This window comes from Vulpes lagopus, chromosome 3 (genome assembly GCF_018345385.1).
Source record: "Vulpes lagopus strain Blue_001 chromosome 3, ASM1834538v1, whole genome shotgun sequence".
Lineage (NCBI taxonomy): Eukaryota > Metazoa > Chordata > Mammalia > Carnivora > Canidae > Vulpes > Vulpes lagopus.
Window position 1 is genome coordinate 100,084,124 of NC_054826.1, and position 18,898 is coordinate 100,103,021.

Genomic DNA, 18,898 nt, shown 5'->3' on the forward strand with positions numbered 1-18,898 from the left:
GGGGCGTCCAGGGGTGCAGTGGGGATCTCGGGTCGGGGCAGGGGCGCTGGGGTCCCCGCGGGAGCGGCGAGACCCAGGACCCAGCGCGCCCGCCCTCCCTCCCTCGCCGGGCGCCTCCCCTCGCTCCACGCACGCCCCCTCTGGGAGTCGCGCTCGACCCCGCGTGACCGGAAGTGGCCCCCCGTGGGCGCGGGCGGGGCGGGGCCCGGCGGCGGCACTTCCGGTGCCCACGCGCCGCCGCCGCGCAGCTCCGGGGCCGTCACTTTGTGTAGCGCGGGGCGCGCAGGCCCGGCCCGGCCCCGGCGTCCGGCGGCGGCTCGGCCGGCCCGGCGCGCGCGCGGTGAGTGGGCGGCAGGTGCGGGCGGCCGAGCGCGGGGCGCGGGGCGCGGGGCGCGGGGCGCGGGGTCGGGCCGGGCAGCCGCTCCACGCCGGCGCGGGAGGCCGCGGGAGGCCACGGGAGGCCGCGGGGCCGCGGGGCCGGGCCTGGGGCCTGGCGGGGCTGGAGCGCAGCGCCGGCCGGGCCTTGGGAGGCCGCGCCCACGGCCCGCGCGGCGCACGGCCCCTCGCCCCGGCCCGCGCGCTGGGGGCGGGCCCCGGGCCCCGGGCCCCGGGGCGGGCGGAGGCCGGCAGCGCGGAGCCGGCGGGCCGGGCAGGACACGCGCGTCTCCGAGTCTTCCGGAGCTGCCCGCCGCCGGCTAGGCCCGAGGGGCGGGGGTTGGGCCGTGGCCGCCCCCGGGGACACACCCATCCAGGAGGGGCTGTCAGCGCCGCGGCCTCTCCGGGCGGCCCGAGCCCGATCAGCCCCCTGGAGGGATGGAAGTGGCTTGGCTGGGCGCCCCGTGAGCTTGCTCAGTGACCTTGGGGGCCTCGTCTGGGTGCTCCCTCTCTGCGAATGGAGGCCGGTGGGCTGCCTGCCGTCTGCTACTGCTGGGAGTCGGGTAGGGGAACCCAACCCTGGGGTTGGGCCACAGAGGTGGGAAAGGGGTGGGTCTTGGGTGGAGGACTAGGTGGGTAGGGAGAAGGCGAGGTGGGCGGGAGGATGAGACTCCCAGTTGCACCTGTGTGGGGAGACTTTGGTGCTCCGCCTGGTTCAACAAGTGTTGGCAGGTCTGGGGAGCTGGCCAGCATGGTGAGGGGCTGGCCTGGGGGAACTGGGACGGCTGCATGCACGCAGATGCACCAGGAGCAGATCCTGGGAAGTAGGGGAGCGCAATCCGTGGACACACAGTGAGGATCCTAGTAGTCAGGGAAGGAGAAGACAAAAACCTGGAAGGCTTTGAATAACAGGGGTGTGGTGAGGACGGTCACCTAGAGGGAGGGAAGGGACCTAGATACATGTGCACCCACACATTTCTCCTTCTCTATGTAGGTTCCTTGAACTGGGGACTTTTGTGGAGAGTTTCCAACAGTTTCCAAACTTTGCTACTTTTTTCATTCTTGTCATTCTCCCTTCTCTCCATGGAGGGTGCCTTGTCACCCTCAGCTCCAAGTGTCTGCAGTGCTGTATCCTAGGATGCGTGGCCCGGGTGGAAATAAGGGTCTGGGATGATATGGGGGTTTATGTTCATGAGGCTGCTTACTTGACCCTCTGTGACTTCTGACCTGGAATTGGATGCCTGGAACTGGGCAGAGTGAGTGTCAGTAGGCTGACAGGATGGGAAGAAAGGAAAGCATGAGGGTCTGGCGGAGTGTGCCCAGCATGTAGCTGCCTGATGATGCAGAAGGAACCTGGTGCCTGAGTTACTGAAGTCTGTTTTCCAGGATGATTCTGTTCTCGATTCTGGGTTGAGGCATGTGGGGGTGTCTGGCTGTGCTAGGCCATGGTTGCATCTGCAGGGTGAGTGCCGACCCCTTCCCTTCTCTGGTTACCAGCAGGTACATTTTTGGGGAGAAGGGACTTCAGGCCACAGCTTCTTCAAAGGCAGAGATTCTTAGTGCTTCTGGAGTGGGTTCCATCTTGAACAGCCCTGAAGAGTGGTCAGTCTATTCCGGAATGTGCCAGTGCAGCCAGAATACGGAGATGTTTTGTTTTTAATGAGCTCTACACCATGTGGGGCTTGAACTCACAACCAGGAGATCAAGAGTCATGTGCCTTACTGACTAAGCCAACCAGGCACCCCTGAGTTTTTAAAAGCTCATGTTCATCACATTGATTACAGACTTTAGAGTCACTTCCTTAATAAATATTTGAGTGTTTGCTCTGTGTCTGGCACAAGGAGGATTCGGAGGTAAACAAAGGGACCTTTCGTCTTCCTGCAACTGATCATGTACTTGGGGGAAACAGGCAGTAAGCAGTTCCAAAAATATATAAAAATGAGGTGCTGTGAGGGCAGAGCTCATGGAACTGTATGAAATGGGGCCCAGGAGACTCCCTCCAGAGGATCAGTGAAGAGGAAAAGCAAGTTCTAGGGAAAAGGAATGTCATGGGCAAAGGTCCAGAGGTGGGACCAGCAGGGGGCCACTTTATTCCAGAGCCCTAGGGTTTTCTTCTTTAGTGAGTGGGTCCTTGGATATAGCAGACTGGCCTATGGGAGTCTGCTCTGGATGGTGACCAGGCAGGAGACAGCTCTGCTGGGCTTGGTTTGGTATCTGGGTTCAGCCAGGATTTGCAGCCTGAGGCCTGGGTGATGAAAGCCTTCTGTGGGTCCTCAGGTGGGTGGAGGTTAGGAAACGTTTGCTGTGCATTCTCAATACCCTGAGTGCTGGGTAGGGCTGCATCTTCTTGGCGGTGGCTTGAGTAGCATATGGCACACATGTCTATCTACACCTCAGCGCCTTTACAAGCCTGAAGAGCTATGGAGACCAACAGCACTGGCTTTGGGGTGGCCCACCAAGGCATAGCTCTTCCCCTGTGACCTTGGATTCAGGAATGGTAAATCTGCAATCTAGTCAGATAGAGGGGAGAATGAGGAGCGGGACAGAGGTAGCTTCGGGGTGCCTGTGCATTCCAGCCCCTGGACCGGGGCCTTGGTATACTGGGAGGCCTTAATGAATACTCCACATTCCCTAGCTGTTTAGGTGTGGATTTAAAGCAGCAGCTTAGAGCGCTTCAGAAAATGAGTGTGTGTTGCCTTTTTAATAGAAAAGCGATGAGTTGTGGAATAAGAGCTATTCACTGAGCAGGTTTCTCATAGGTTCCCAGGGTTCTGAGCCATTCTCATGACCCTGCGCATCTTTATGTGGGGGCCCCTATCCCATTGTAGGGGTTCTGTGGCAGATGTTGTCTACCAGTAGAGCTGGTTGAGGTACGGGTGGGCCCAGCTGTCCCATGTGGCCTGACATTGCAGTATCCTTCTGGCATTCATGCCCTCATCCCAAGATTTTGGGGTTGCTGTGTTTGCAGTGGGCTTGAAGCTCTTTGGAAATAGCCCTATTTAGGTCTTAGGTGCTGATGGGGTTGGTGCTGGGTGCTGGGCTCATTTTTAAGCTTTCATTCAAAAAGAAGCCATGGAAATTGACTTGTCAAAATTCTGACTCTGTCTTGCCCTTGGGCCTCCACTGGGCTGGTAAAGGGTGTGTGCCCAGGAGGGAGGAGTGGCCCCTGGACCTGTAGCCTGCTGTCCATCAAGTCTACCCCTTGGTCTGGGCCAAGCGGCAGCATGGCTGTGTCTCTCCAGAGCACTTGGGCTGAGCCAGCTGTGATGTTGGAGTGCGTAAGACCCTATAAGCCATTGGGGTTATGGTGGTTCTCTCCTGGGATCATCTGATCCTTAAATTTGAAGAGATGTCACAGGATATTTTAGATCATCTTTGCTGGTCCAGTGATGAACCAAATCTCTGTGATCCACTGAAATTTTTCCAGATGCTCTGTACAGAGCAAGGGGCAAGGGAGGTGCAGAGGTAACACATACGCTGCCTCTGTGCCGCCTCTGGCAGGAAGGAGCCTGACTTGCTGTTGTTTCCTTGCACCCCTGCGCATGCCTAGGCCTCTCCTCCCATAGCCCTGCCGGCACAGTGTGGGCATTGAGAGCTGGTTTTGCTGTTCCTCCCAGGCTGCACTCACCCCATTCAGCCAAAAGTGGGCCACTCTTGGCCGTGTTGCCTGGACTCCCTGTTCTTCATGGCCCCTGAGGATCAAGACCTGGGCTAAATCCCTGATTTACTTCAAGAAAGCACCACCGTTCATACCCAGCACATAATTGCTGGCAAGAAAGAGCTGAGGCCGCATAATGGGGTCATGGAGAGGGGCTCTGTGGTTTTTCAGGGTACAGAGTGTCCCAGTTGTGCTACGTGTGATCGTGGAAAGAGCCCCAGTCCTTCTTCAACTCTGGTACCGTTACTGTCTAGTGGGGGAGATAAATCCTGCCTCCATCAGGGCGGTGTGAGGCTCTAGGAGCAACTCGAGTGAGTGTGCCGTAGGTGGCTCATCACTGCCACCCGACTGTGTTTCAGGCCGAGCTGAGGCTGTCCTCCGGGGAAGATGGCAGCCCCGCGTGTGACTCCAGACTCACCAGCCACGCAGCTGGCGAAGGCAGAGGATGGGTTGGAATGTGGCCCTGCTCAGGAGGAAGAAGAGGAAGAAGAAAAGGGGGAAGAGGTGGAGATAGAGGAGGAGGAGGAGGAAGAAGAGATCATGGTGGAAGAAGGGGAGGACAAGGAGGTGGTGGAAGAAGAGGAGGAGGGGGGGCGGGCAGGGCACGTGGATCAGGTTGAGGTGGAGTTGGAGGAGGACGAGGACGTGGAGGACGCGGTGGCAGAGGAGCAGAGTCTGATGTTGGGGACCCAGGAGCGTCTAAGCCGTGGCAGTGATGCCAAGTCCCCAGTTCTTCAGAAAGAGGGTAAGAAAAGGAACTGGCTCCTGGGGGCGACTGTGGGGGCTTGGGAGGGCAGGCGGGAGAGCTCTTGGGCATGACATGCTTGGAGCTGGAGCATCAGGACCCAGGAGCTCCTGACCCTGCTTGCTGTCCCAGCAGAGGTGACCGTGAAAGCGGGCCCCTCAGAGATCTTCTCCTCAGCCTTGCAGGCCGCCCGGGGTCCAGCCACACCTAGGGATGAGGACCTAGAGGATGAGGAGGAGGAGGAAGAAGAGGAAGACGAGGAAGAGGAGGAAGAGGAAGAGGAAGAGGATGACGATTCTCTGACAGCTGGATCTCAGGTGAGCTGCTCTCTTGTTTGGAGCTCAGTAAACCAGGCAGGGTTTCCTGAGAGGGGGGCTTGGTACCTACTGTCCTAGAGACCCCTGTTGGCAAAGCTGAGGCACTGTGGACCCTATGGTCCTCAGGGTGAGCTTAGTCTGGGAGCAAGGACGAGGTGGCAAGAAGCAAGTGGGGGTCTGTAGCCCCAAGCCCTTGGCATGTGGTTCCATTTTCCTGGGGCCCAACACTTCCCAGGCCATCATGTCTTGATGATGTTGACTGCCACTCACTGGGCTGCATTGTGTTTAGTTCCTTAAAAGGCCTGGCTCTCCCCTAGGGCTGGGCTGCGTCCCCTGACCTCAAGTGCCTGTCACCTGTCTGGGCTCTGGTTTCCTGCTGAGCCCAGTTAGATTGGGCACCAGTGCCCCGAGTCAGCATAGCTGATGCCATGTCCTCACCCGGGTGTGGGCCCTCACACTGATGATATGACTACTGGCTTAAGCTGGATGATGATGTAGAAGGGGAGGATACAGCCTCCCTCGCAGAGCCTTGGGCTTGAGCCTCATGGTCTCCTGACCTCAGCATGAGTCTTGGCTCTGCCCCCCACGAGCTGGGCATTCGGTGCCTCTGAGCTTGGGTTCCTAATCCCTGAATGGAAGTGGGCTCCTTGCCTTCTAAGGCCACAGCAAGGATCAGACACCTTCCGTACTGTTGGGCCTGTGCAGGCCTGTCAGTGATGGGATGTCAGGCTGCATCCCTGTGAGTGCCATGTTACAGGACCATGGTCAGCTCTCTTCTTGAAGAGATTTTCTGCTCATTTTATAGGGGCTCCCCTGCCTCCCTCCTAGGGCAGCTCAGGGCAGTGGCCAGGGCGCTTTGTTTTCCAGGGGCTGGTAACCTTTGAAGATGTGGCTGTGTACTTCTCATTAGAGGAATGGGAAAGGCTGGATACAGACCAGCGAGACCTTTACAAGGATGTCATGCAGGAAAACTATGGGATCCTGGTGTCCTTGGGTAAGCAGGGAAGCTTCCTGGTGTGATGGCTGCCGGCAGCCTAGCTGTTTGGGAGAGTGGCTTCTGAAGCCCCAGGATCTAGGAGCAGGAGGTCCTGGAGCCAGCCCACCTCTTAGGGGAATTCCTAGGGACTACCTGTCTTCTGGATGGGGCTGTGTTCTGGGGTCTCCACGGTGGCCCAGAAGTGCTGTAAGCCAGGTGGATGTGTTCTGGGAGCTGCCAGTCTGGTGCTGGTCTCTGTGCTGTATACTCCCTAGAGGCCACCGGGGGTCAGGAGTCAGATGATAGAGGAGACGAAGGTGTGGAGGGGCTCAGCAGGAGAGCTGCAGGTATTGGGACAAAGCTCCAGATTCATGAATGTGGGATTTCCCCCAGGGTGGAGGCCAGGAGGTGGGACGGCTGGTCCTCAGAAGGATGGAGAAGAGGGGAGAGAAAGTGAGGAGCTGGTTGCCATGTCAGGGATGGCACTCTGTGGGGTGAGGGGAGGGCCTGCCCAGAGTGGCCCTGCAGCTGTCTATGTTTCTCTTGTGGCCAGGATACCCAATCCCCAAGCCAGATCTGATCTTCCGGCTGGAGCAAGGAGAGGAACCCTGGGTCCCAGATAGCCCCCGTCCTGAGGAAGGAGACATTGTCACTGGCGTCTACACAGGTGAGTAGGACATGGAATCTTGTGGGGTTTCTGCTGACAGAGCTCCTCAGAGCTTTGCCAGACTTTGGCCTGACCTGAGCTCTCTGCCATAGCCTTAGTGCTGGTGGTCTGGGATGTGGAGTGGGCCATGTAGAGACAGGGAGGTGGCCATGGTCTAACCTCTGCCTTTGTGGGTTGGCTTCTCTTGATTCTAGCCCGTGGAAGTCCAAGGCTGGGGAATCCTTAGAGAATCTATGGGTTCCTCTTAAGAACCTTTGAAAATGTCCCTGTCTTTGCCTTGGAGCCTCTCATTGTTTTTGGTTTTTTCGTTTTCTCTTTTTGGTAAGTGAGGGCCAGTTCAGTGTTTGGCTCAGAGGGACCAAGTGCAGGAGATGGGCAGACTCTTCAAGAGGGCTGGTGCTCACCTTTCAGGTTCCCACACTCGAGCTGGTCCTGTAGCTTTTCCACCATTTAGCTATTTCTGAGCGAAGGGTCTTGGAGGCAAGCTGCTGGCCTGGGTGGGCAGCTCTGTACCTTCCAGAAAGGAGATTTTGGAGGGATGTATACAGGAAGTGTTCAGGGTGGCAAATTCCTCTGGAGACTGCCAACATGGCTCTGGTTCTGTTCTTCCAACTTTCTGAGCTTCACTTTACTCACATGGAGAAGAATTTGAACTAAATCCATAACTTCCAAACTGAGGATGCAGGACTGGTTCAGTGGAGGCTCTTCAGGAGGTCTGTGAGTGAGGCTCGGTGTTTCAGAGAAGTCTGTGGAGGCTCTTTCCCTACCAGTGTGTCTGCCTTAGGGCTGGAGTGACTTCACCCTAGTGGGAGACAGTGGATGGCTCATGCCCATCACATGCCTGGAGAGACTCAGAGCAACTCATAGACAATACAAATACAGAAAAGCACAGACAATGTTGCTAGGCCTTTGTGTATACTCTTCGGAGTATTGTTTCATTTACTCTGTCTCCTCACAATGACCCCGTGCAGTGGCAGGGAAGAGGTGGCCAGTATACCTCGCAGATGAGGAAATGGACGTGAAAGTGGTGTCTAAGTGGCTTGACCAAGGTGGGCTCAGCCCCAGGGCTCACTTTCCATGGGGTTGCAGAATGGCCTTCTTGCCCTGGGTCTCCATGGTCTGCTGAGCCCTCTCTGGGAATCTTTCCTGGGCTTCAGAGGTGGGTGGGCTGTGGCTGGCAAGACCATCATAGCCGCTTCCAGGATGAGTCTGGGACAGAGGTGGTGTTTCACAGGGGGTCTCAGTGGGAGGTGGACCCTGTTTATGGACACATCTCAGAAAAGCCACCTGCAGATAAAGGGGCCACAGGCCTGCCTTGATCAGTCTCATCATGTGGGCTAGATGTGCCCCCGTTCTCCATGCTTCTTGGAGGCTCCTGGGTTACAGCCTTTTGCAGGCTTCAGCATGGGTGGTTCTCATGACGTGACCTGTGAACCTGGCTGGGGTTTGGCAGCACCCCAAGGAGGCTGGCTAGCTGGGCCAGTGCCCTTCTCTTCCCCTGGCTAGTCACTGGGCTCAAAGTTCCCCCTGTCTCCACCCCTGCTGCACAGGGAGCCCAAGGTGGGTGCAGGCATAATCTTAGATATGTCCCTGTCTGCTGGGAAGGGGTACAGTTGCCAGGGTTGGGGTCAGCTACAGTGGGGCAAATTCATCTAAGGCCATTTTTATTTATTTATTTTTGAGTCAGTGAGAGAGAGCATATGCAAGCATGTGTGTGAGTAGGGCGAGGGGCAGTGGGAGAGGGAGAGATAGAGAAAGAATCCTAAAGGCTGACTTCCTGCAGAGCATGGAGCCTGACTCGGGGCTTGATCCCAAGACCCTGAGACCATGACCTATGCTGAAATCAAGGGCCAGCCAGTTAACTGACTCAGCTACCCAGGTGTCCCATCTAAGGCTTTTCTTAACTATAACTATGGTCTGCTTGCTAAATGGTCTCCCTTCCCTTTTCTCCCTGTTCTCATTTCTGTGTGGCCAAGTCCATTGAGAATGAATTGCTGGGTCTGAGCGAGATGGATGCTGACTGTTCAGAGCCTGACGGAGTTTCTGGATTTCTCAATTGTAGTTTGGCAAAACAGAAATGTATTCCTCCTTGTGCTTCTTGAAAAAGTGGGCCAAAAGATTTGGACTCTGGCCAGATTTGCCTACTCAGGTGCCCCATGCCCTGCGCCACGCTGGTTTGAAGGCCCCTGCTCTGCCTTCTGGCTCCATGCTCCGGCTCCCAGACCAGGGCCACCACCTCCAGCTCACCTCTTTTTTTAAAGATTGATTGATTGATTGATTATAGATATAGGGAGAGAGAGGCAGAGACACAGGAGGAGGGAGAAGCAGGCTCCATGCCGGGAGCCTGACACCGGACTCGATCCCAGGACTCCAGGATCGCGCCCTGGGCCAAAGGCAGGCACTAAATCGCTGAGCCACCCAGGGATCCCCTCCTCACCTCTTCTGACCCCACTCCCTTTCCTACGCCTTTCTCCTCACCTGGCTTAGGGCATAGATAGCAGCACCCTATCTTTGTGGGAGTCCCTGGCAGGACCCCATTTCCTGTCCACGTCTGCACCGGGGCAGGAATCACGGCTGGAGAATAGCCTGCCTACCGGCTGACCACACCTTCTGAGGATGCCACCACTACCCAGGCCTGGCAGTCTGGCCTTGTGTCTTTGTTGTGTCTTTCTGCTCTCAGAGATGGACCTTTTTGGCCCTCGGGACCCCACATGGTCCTGGTTTCTGAGCTGCCTTCCTGGGTGCCTCTTCACCTACCTTTGCTTGTTTACAAGACCAGGACAGTACTGTGTCCTCTCTGTTCTCTCTCAGTGACCGGGGCCAGAGCTTTCAGTACCACATACATTTACACTGCGCATCCTCAGCTTCTTTCTCCAGCCCTCACCTTGTCTGCCTGTCCATCTGCTTGACATCTCCACTCACTTATCTGATGGATTTTTCAAAGCGAGTCTGAAACTGAAATGGCACTGCTTCTCCTACCCCTGGCCCCCCTTGCAGCATCCTTGGGCCCTGAGTGGGCCTGACTGCATGCCTCAGTAGTCCTTGTGACTCGGCCTCCCTTGCCTCACCCTGTCCCAGGCTTCCATGAGACCATCAGGCATGTGGCCACAGATGTTCGCACCCAAGCTGCCTCTGCCTTTCCCTCCAGCAGCTTCCCTGTGTACTTGGCAAAGCATCTGGGCCCTTCTCTGGCCTTGAGGCCTGCCGCTCCCCCCAAGCTCATCTCATGAACTCTTAGCTCTTCAGGCCCACAGACCACCTTTCTCTTTAAGCTCTTGCCTGCCTCAGGGGTGTTTTGCCTACTGTTCCCCTGTTGAGAGTGCCTTTTGTGTGGCTGGCTCAGCTCTTAGGACTCCATTCAAGTCCCATGGTCTCTGAGTATACAGACTTTGGGAGCACCCCCTCCATCACTCCAGGATGTCCCCCCGGATTTACAGCAAACAGCGCTGTCTGAAATGGTCCTGCCCAGATATTTGCTTCCTCATTTCCTGTCTGCTGCCTCTGGCAGACACTATAAGAGCTGGCACTGTATATTGTCCACCCCTGTGCTGTCTCCAGCATGGGCCTGGCACCCAGCAGGCCGGCAGCTGATCGCCCTCCTTGGCTACTATTCTTGCCCCTCATGTGAAAGTGAAGGATGGCAGAGAAATACAGCATGCAGGATTACATCTGCTTAAAGATGACCTGGGAAAGGATAGAGATAAAAGCAGTAAGAGAACACCAAGGTGAAAGAATCCCATGGTCAGTGAACACAATCTGTGGTTTTGGAGAGGAGGAAGTCAGGAGCAGCTGTGGAGTGGAAGCTCAGGCCTGGCACCAGCCTGCATGTGGTCCCTACCTCACATAGCCTTTGAGCACCTGGGCTGAGTACCTGGGCTGAGCACCTGAGCTGGGCACCTGAGCACCTGGGCTGGGCCTCTGGACTGGGCTTGTCTGCCCACAGGAGAACTGGGGTCAGGGGAGGTTAGTCCTTAGTGTGGGTCTTCCCTTCCTTTGCCACCCCCTGAGCGGGTCTTAGATGTCCCTGTATCCCCCTTTTTTTATAAGCCAGGAATAAGGTACTTGGGTTCTGACTTGCCTCAGACCCCTACACTTGGTGTAGGCAGGTGGAAAGAACCAGGAAACACTCCATGTGAAGAAGAGCTAGGCCTCAGGCTCCTGTTAATAACTGGCCCTTGGTATGATATTCATGGTACAAATGAGGATACTGAGGCCAGAGAGGTAATTTCCAGTAATGGAGGTGTGGGCCCTGTCCTCCTGGTAGGACAGATTCCAGTACAGAAGCCTGGCCCTGTCAGGAGTTGCCATCTCCCCGACACTTGAGTATAGCCCTAGTCACCAGATTCTTGCCCAGTGGGAAGAAGGGGCAGCTGACCAGCTGGAGAAAGGAGCCCACCTGCAGCTTTGGGCACACCAGCCTGTGTCCAAGTCCCCCTCTTGTAACTGACCCTAGGTAGGGGGCTCTCCTTAAGCCCACCTCAAGTCCCTGGGTCTGGATGGAGAAGGTGTTGACTTCACTCACAGGCCCCCACAGATATGGATTTGGTCAGAGCAAACCCACAGCTGACTCTCCATAGGGCCTGGGTCAGGTTGGGCCTGGGACAGGCCTCTGGGTTCCTGGACAGGGGCAGAGGTGGTTTGGGGGCAGGAGTCATAGAAACAATGGCATGGTTCTCAGAGCTTTGTGTCAGTTGTGCTGAGCAGCTCAGGGATGGAGGTGCACCAAGCGTGTGGTTTGGGGGCGTTTATCTTCTCCAAGGCCCTTTGATTAGTGCCTGGGTAGGGCACCTACTGGAGGTGCCCTTGGGGCTCTCCTGACAAGGCCACTGGTCAGCCCCTGGGATTGTTATTGGACCTCAGAGCACTGGTTCCAGCCTAGCTAATCATCACCCAGGGTCATAGTCCTTGGGAGCAAATGTCTCAGGGAGATGAAACAGCAGCTCTCACTTCCCAGAGTCCTCTTTTCTACCCTACTCCTGTGGGTTCTGGAAGAAGCAACTGTGTTTGACCTTATGGGCCACTGTAACAAAATACCCTCTTAACCACCTTGTAAAAGCATTTTTTTCTGCCCTGGCTCTTGTCTCACAAGTAGATCTGGTGAGACTTGGATTCTAGCAGACTCCCTGGGAACTGGGTCGCCCTTGCAGCCTGGAGTGACCCTTCCACTGGACACCCCTACTCCAGGGCCCAGCCTCCAGACCCTGGCCCACTTTGGTGATAGGACAAGGGAACAGACCCTGGCCTCAGGGCAGGCTCGTCTTCCTCTGTATCCCCTTCAGTGGCCCTGCTTTCTCCGGAGATCTTGGGGTGCAGCCAGCTCTGCCCCAGGTCATGGCTGCTCTTATTGTCCTTCACTTGGACTGTCAAAGTGCTGTCAGTGGTGCTGTCCAGCACTTTGCCATGTGGTTAGTGTTTTCTCAGGCTTGGATAAGCAGCTGTAGCAGCTCTGGAGGTCCCTCCCATGGTCGCTCCCTCTGGAGAGCTGGTTGTTCAGCAGCTTGAAGTGGGAGCAGGACAAGGCTCACCTTTCCTGGGGTGTGGGGGGGGCTTTCTGCTGCTCCCAAACTGCGAGGAAGAGTTGTTCTGGGTGAGTCACTGGTGCCAGGCACACCCTTCCCAGTCCTGAGTGGCTGAGGTTGCATTTTGGTGGGCCTTCATTTGACCTGCATGTCTGCTCTGTGTCCAGCAGGTGCTCACCCTGGCTAGGTGCTGGGGTGCACACAAACCCCACTAAGACATTGACCTTGTTCCTCATTTTGAAGTCTCCCTGCCTTAGGGGGGCCTCTGATTCTAATTACACAAGACCCTCACCTGAGTCTTGTAGCAAATTCCTTTTGAGGCTCATAGAAGGAATTCCCAGCTGAACTGCCTGTCCCTCCACCACCCCGTCTCGTCTCATCAGGGTGCTCCAGCCTCTTCTGAGCTCTTCAGAGGGCCACCCACGTCCCATCACCCACTCATGGCTCTGAGTGGCAGCTGGGGGTAAACTGAGCTTAGTTCAGGAAACTTTGGTCTCTTATTTTAAAGCTCATTTTTATTATAACATTGTAATACTAACTGTAGAAAACTTGAAAGTATTGCAATTATGAAAAAATAAAATAACCCATTTCTGTATCCCTTTAAATGATGCATTTTTTTTTCTTTTACAGCTGAAATCATGCCAGAACAGTTGTGTGTCTGGCTTTATTTCACCCCAAGCTGTGCTATTATCCCATATGACCATATCACCATATGTGTAGAGTGCCATACAGAATACAGGACAAGGGCTGAGCCAGAATGGGCAGCCCTCCTGGGGCCCGACCTTCCCTTGGGGGCAAGATTCAGTGATCCAGACTCACCCAGCCAGGTGATGCCTGACACTGGCCACAGTTTGGTGGTGGGCCCACATGGGGTAGAAGAGGGGCTTCCTACCCTCAGAGCTTGAACCTTCCAGAAACTAGGATTCTGAGGTGGGCTACACCATGGTGTGCCACCACTGTGGACACACGTGGGGCAGAGTGTACCTGAGGAAGTAGGTGCACAGGTGCTTTGGAATACCTGGGGCCACCATGGCTCAGGCGGTTTACCCCCTCTGTTTCTTGTGCCTGCTCCATAAACATCAGTTCCTTCCCAGGTGTGATGGCAGGCACGTCAGCACTCCATCTTTTAAAAGAGAAAACCCTCCAGGCCTGACTCCATGTCCACACTCTGCACTAAAGTGAGAGGTCAGGGTGCAGTTTGGCAGATGAGGTAGAGTACAACAGGGCTCTGGGGAGCAGGTGTCCTTGGTCTTCTGTGATGGCAAGGTACTTGCAGTTCCCCCAGTGTTAGCCAGCTTGGGGCTATTTCCCAAATGCACGGCTGCTACGAAGAAGTCAAGGTTTGGGGTGGCCTAGCAGGAAAACTTGGGCTGTGCTTGCTGGAGGCTGTTAGGATGAGCAGAGAGCTACGGCTCATGGCTCCTCTAGGTCTCCTTGGCTCAAGGCAGCCTTTTCAGGTTCTGCTCTGAGAGTGTAGGGGATGCTGAGCAAAGCCCAAATGCTTACAAAGGCAGGTCCTCAGCTGCAGGGTCCCAGGGCTGTGCTGGCACCAGAGCCTTGCCTGCCTTGGGCCAAGCAGGCCAGGGGCGGTGGTGGGGAGTGGCAGGGATGGGTGGAGTTCTCTGGAAGATAAGGGGATTTGGGGAAAACAGCTCAGGGGTCTGTTTTTCTGGCTACAGGACTCCTGTAATGGGCTTAGCCCCTGGTCTCCCAGGAAGCTATAGGCAAGGTCACCAACTTTGTAGAACTTGCTGTTCCTCAGCAGCATGGCAGGCCTTGGAGATCTGGAAGACGGATTAATTAGTTGATGCCATTTGAGGACAGGCCAAGAAATAATCTCAGCCTCCCCTAGGAGGGACACCCACATGCATATTTCTCCCCTCCACAGAGTTCCCAGTAACGGGGGAGGCAGTGGCTTTACTGTTCCCCATGTGCTGGAATGCACACAGCCTCTCCCTTGGTGGAACGGAGAGGTACCCTGTCCCCAGACAGGATGGAGGCTCAGTGCTAGGGGTGCTTAGGGTCCCACTCAAGCTGTGATTTCTCTGGGGAGGAGCCTGCAAGGGGCTGCCTCAGCTTCCTCTCACCTCTCCCTTCTGGCTTTCCTTTGTTGCCTTCAGGGGCCTGGTTCTGGACCGATGACCTAGAAGACCATGAGGAGGAGGAGGACGAGGACTTCCTGGCAGAGGTGGCAGAGGAAGAGAACGAGCCCCCGGGGCTCTGGTCAGCTGCCTACGGCGTGGGGGACGTTCCTGGGACATGGGGCCCCGATGACTCTGATTCAGCGCAGACTCCGGAGGGGTGGGGTCCAGACCCTGGGGGCCTGGGGGGCCTGGCCCAGGGTTCGGAGGCGAAGCCCTTCCTGTCTGGCCGAGAGCCTGGTGCAAACCTGCTGGCACCCTGGGCGTTCCCTACCACCGTGGCTGCTCCGGTGGGGCGGCCCGAGACCACGTGCGACGTGTGTGGCAAAGTGTTCCCGCACCGGTCCCGGCTGGCCAAGCACCAGCGCTACCATGCCGCCGTCAAGCCCTTCGGCTGTGATGAGTGCGGCAAGGGCTTCGTGTACCGCTCACACCTGGCCATCCACCAGCGCACCCACACGGGAGAGAAGCCCTTCCCGTGCCCGGACTGCGGCAAGCGCTTCGTCTACAAGTCGCACCTGGTCACGCACCGGCGCATCCACACGGGCGAGCGGCCCTACCGCTGCGCCTTCTGCGGTGCGGGCTTCGGACGCCGCTCCTATCTGGTCACACACCAGCGCACGCACACGGGCGAGCGGCCCTACCCGTGCCCGCACTGCGGCCGCAGCTTCAGCCAGAGCTCGGCGCTCGCGCGGCACCAGGCGGTGCATACCGCTGACCGGCCGCACTGTTGCCCTGACTGCGGCCAGGCCTTCCGCCTGCGCGCCGACTTTCAGCGCCACCGGCGCGGAGGCGGGTGCGCGGAGGCGGGCAGCGACGGCCCTCGGCGGGAGCTGTGCGACACAGTAGCCGCGGCAGGGCCCGAGGAGGCCGAAGCCGAGGCCGAGGCCGGGCCGGAGGGGCCAGAGGAGGCGGAGGCTGGCGAGGCGGACGGAGAGGTCGAGGTCGAGGCGAGAGAGGAGGCAGTGGCGGTGGGGCCCACCCCCGGGAGCAAGGAGGACCCCGAGCCGGACAGGCGGTTCCTCGAGCTGGGCAATGGCCTGGGGGAGGGCGAAGGACCCTCTTCGCACCCCCTCGGCTTCCACTTTCCCGTGCACCCCAAGTCCTGGCTCCACCCGGACGGCTTCCCAATCCTGGGCCTCCCGGACTTTGGGGAGCGGCTGCAGGCCGACGGGCGCCCGCTGTCGGGACCCCTGGGGAGCCGGCTGGCCCTGGTGGAGGGCGCGGGGCTGACCTGCGACCCTTTCGGCGGCGGCGGGCCGGGGGGCGGGGGCGGCGCTGGGCTGCGCGCGTTCGCGCCGGCCGTCGGGGGGCTGCTGGCCGAGCCGGCACCCGCCGCGCTGGCGGAGGAGGAGAGCCCGTGGATCTGCTCCGACTGCGGCAAGACGTTCGGGCGCCGCGCGGCGCTGGCCAAGCACCAGCGCTACCACGCGGGCGAGCGGCCGCACCGCTGCGCGGACTGCGGCAAGAGCTTCGTGTACGGCTCGCACCTGGCGCGCCACCGCCGCACGCACACCGGCGAGCGGCCCTTCCCGTGCCCCGAGTGCGGCGCGCGCTTCGCCCGCGGCTCACACCTGGCGGCGCACGTGCGGGGCCACACGGGCGAGAAGCCCTTCGTGTGCGGCGTGTGCGGCGCGGGCTTCAGCCGGCGCGCGCACCTGACCGCGCACGGGCGCGCACACACCGGCGAGCGGCCCTACGCGTGCGGCGAGTGCGGCCGCCGCTTTGGGCAGAGCGCGGCGCTGACGCGGCACCAGTGGGCGCACGCCGAGGAGAAGCCGCACCGCTGCCCCGACTGCGGCAAGGGCTTCGGCCACAGCTCGGACTTCAAGCGGCATCGGCGCACGCACACGGGCGAGAAGCCCTTCCGCTGCACGGACTGCGGCCGCGGCTTCGCGCAGCGCTCCAACCTGGCCAAGCACCGGCGCGGCCACACGGGCGAGCGGCCCTTCCCGTGCCCCGAGTGCGGCAAGCGCTTCTCGCAGCGCTCGGTGCTCGTCACGCACCAGCGCACGCACACGGGCGAGCGGCCCTACGCCTGCGCCAACTGCGGCCGCCGCTTCTCGCAGAGCTCACACCTGCTCACCCACATGAAGACGCACCGCAGCGCGGCCGGCGCGCCCGGCACGGCGCCAGCGGCCCCTGCGTCCAAGGCCGAGGCGCCCGCCAAGGGGCCGCCGGGCGCGGGCAGCGGGCCCGGGGAGCGCGGCAGCACCCTGCTGGAGTTCGCGGGCGGAACGAGCTTCGGCTCGGAGGCCACGGCCACCTTCGCGGGGCCCTCGGGCGCCTACGAGGAGAGCATCCTGTGATGGCCCGAGGCCGACGGAGGTGCAGCCCGCTGGGCCGCCGGCCCCTTGCTCCTCTGGCCTCGGGGTGCTGAGGGCCCCAGTCCTGGTGCGGTGCCTTCCCCTCGGCCCCCGGTGCACCGCACCCCCCGGCCTCGGGCGCCCCTCCTGCCCGGCCCCAGGAAACCCGGCCGCCAAGCTCGTCCGGCCGTGCAGGGGGCGCGTGGGGAAAGGAGGACCGCGCGCGGAGGAGGCGAGGGCAGGGGGCGGCCACCTCGACCAAGACTGCGAGCCAAGCGGTAGGGATGGCAGGCGATGTTATTTATTTCACTCGGATTCCGATTGCGGTGGCCTGGGGGACCGGTCGCTAATGAGTTTGTAAGTGGGTTGTACAGCGAGGGAGGGGAAGCCCTTGCGTCAAGGGGAGGGTGGGGTGGTCGAGAGCAGAGCATCCGGCTCCTCCCGTGGGTCTGGCTGACGACTTCTTCCCATTCCTCAGTGAGAAACTTCAGGGACCTTCTGGTCATTCGAGTGTGTCCCAGAAGTTTTAAGGACTGTGCGGGGCTAGGGGAAGCCTTTTATGGGTTTCCGGAGGACGATGGTCCTCCCTCCCCAGGGGGGACAGAGATGCAACTGGGAAGCTTTTATTCTGTCTACTGTGCATATTTATTTCCATCTCTTGTATGGCCTGAAGAATCTGGGGGGAGGAGGAACAGCCAGAAACCAAATTTGTGGCCCCAGGCGGATGGGTTGCAGGTGTTCGCAGGGTCCTGAGGGAGTTTGAAGCCTTATTCTGGGGGAGGGTCACTCACTCTCACCCCACTTGAGCACCTAGATCAGCCAGGCACTAGTTCTGCAGAGCAGGTTTTGGTCTCCGCCTCCCCCTTTGAGTCCTTCGGTACTGTCGCCTCTGGCAGCTGGAGGTGGCACACTCAGAGACCCTTGGGGGCGCCTGGCTGGCTGCTGCGGCCATGGCTCCAGCATTCACCTGCCCTGGAACAGGTGGACACATGGAGCCCTGCCCTCTGAGCCCAGTGCTTGTTTAGATTTAATAACCAATTGTCAAGTGACAGGTCAGCAGCAGGATCATTTCTCACATCCCTGTGGGGTTAGGGCTCTATGACGTCTGCAGGTCCCTTTAACTCTGCTTCTGTCATTATTCTATGCTAGAAGCAAGTAGTGTTTCTGTTTAGAACCCCACGTCACAGAGTGGGCAGTCTGTGCAGTGGCAGTCCACCTCTGAGGGTGTGGGACTTGAGCCTGTGGCTCCTTGACCAGCCAGGCACCCAGCTATGCAAGCCCCACACCTGGTGGGCACCCCACCTCCCCACTCCCCGGGCTGGGCCATGGGGAGCCACTGGGCAGGCAGCTGAAGTATGGCTCCCATGAGGTCCCTCCCTCTTTAATGCCTTTTGGGCCACTGTGAGTGGGGCCAGAAAACAGATTTTGAAGCAACTGCATTCCCTTTTAGACCTAGTTCCTTCTGTTTTAGTGTAGACATGGCCTCGGGGCCTGAGAGCCTACAGCCAGGCTGCTGGGGCTGGGGGCGGGGTAGGAGGCACGGTAGTTGGTGGGTGGGAAGGGGGTGTGGATGGTGGTGGTAAGAATTCACCTGGCGGGTGGGTTGGGGTCCTGAGGAGGGCAAGGGGCCCAGGGGGCATTAACAATGCTGGACGATGCCTTTCCTGTCCTCAGTTTCTTTCCTCTCCCTGTGGGACAGGAACCTCAGGGGCCAAGGGCAAGGTGGTGTAGCCCTGCATGGCTGAGGTTTGGCTCTGCGCTCATCCCTCCTTGTGCACCCCTTTGAGTGCATACCTGCGATGCCCCGCCTGGGCCCCAGTTGCTTCTGCCCTGGCCTGGAGCCGTCAGCAGGAGGACCTAGCTTTAATAAAGAGTGGAGAAATGAGCTTTCTGACTGGATTCCATGTTGTTGGCGCTCCTCAATGCCCTCAGGGAGGCTCTGCAAGGTCTCAGGCCTTTTTTTCTGGGAAAACAAACAAACAAAAAAACCCAACTTTTTTTTTTTTTAGGAGTTTCTCCTTTCTGAAACTAGAATTGGCCTGTCTGGAGTCAGCCAAAGATGAGCTTTGGTTCCTGCTACCTGTGTCTACCAAGTCTTTCTGCGTGTCCCCAGTGGGCACCCCACACTGCCACATACTCTGTAATACACCTATCTTGGGACCTTCTTATGCTTAGGACTGTTTTCTCCAGCCTT

The 18,898-nt window shown here is 58.5% G+C and overlaps 1 protein-coding gene across 2 annotated transcripts; it reads left to right on the plus strand.

Annotated features, from left to right (window-relative positions):
* The first annotated feature begins 205 nt into the window (after positions 1–205).
* ZNF316 (zinc finger protein 316) lies at positions 206–18,589 on the plus strand. 2 transcript variants are annotated; one of them, XM_041747898.1, is made up of 6 exons: positions 206–340; positions 4,393–4,778; positions 4,956–5,095; positions 5,963–6,089; positions 6,625–6,738; positions 14,378–18,589. In XM_041747898.1, the coding sequence occupies exons 2-6, from the start codon at positions 4,421–4,423 to the stop codon at positions 16,705–16,707; spliced, it is 3,069 nt and encodes a 1,022-aa protein (XP_041603832.1). In that variant the 5' UTR covers positions 206–340; positions 4,393–4,420; the 3' UTR covers positions 16,708–18,589. The 2 variants fall into 2 exon arrangements, with proteins under 2 accessions (XP_041603832.1, XP_041603833.1); XM_041747899.1 differs by lacking the exon at positions 206–340 and adding an exon at positions 673–938.
* Positions 18,590–18,898: the final 309 nt, after the last annotated feature.

Coding starts and splice junctions, on each gene's coding strand:
- ZNF316 (XM_041747898.1), top strand. CDS start 4,421: ATGGCAGCCCCGCGTGTGACTCCAGACTCACCAGCCACGCAGCTGGCG. Junction 6,090..6,624: donor TGGGATCCTGGTGTCCTTGG/GTAAGCAGGGAA, acceptor TCTTGTGGCCAG/GATACCCAATCCCCAAGCCA. Junction 6,739..14,377: donor TGTCACTGGCGTCTACACAG/GTGAGTAGGACA, acceptor TGTTGCCTTCAG/GGGCCTGGTTCTGGACCGAT.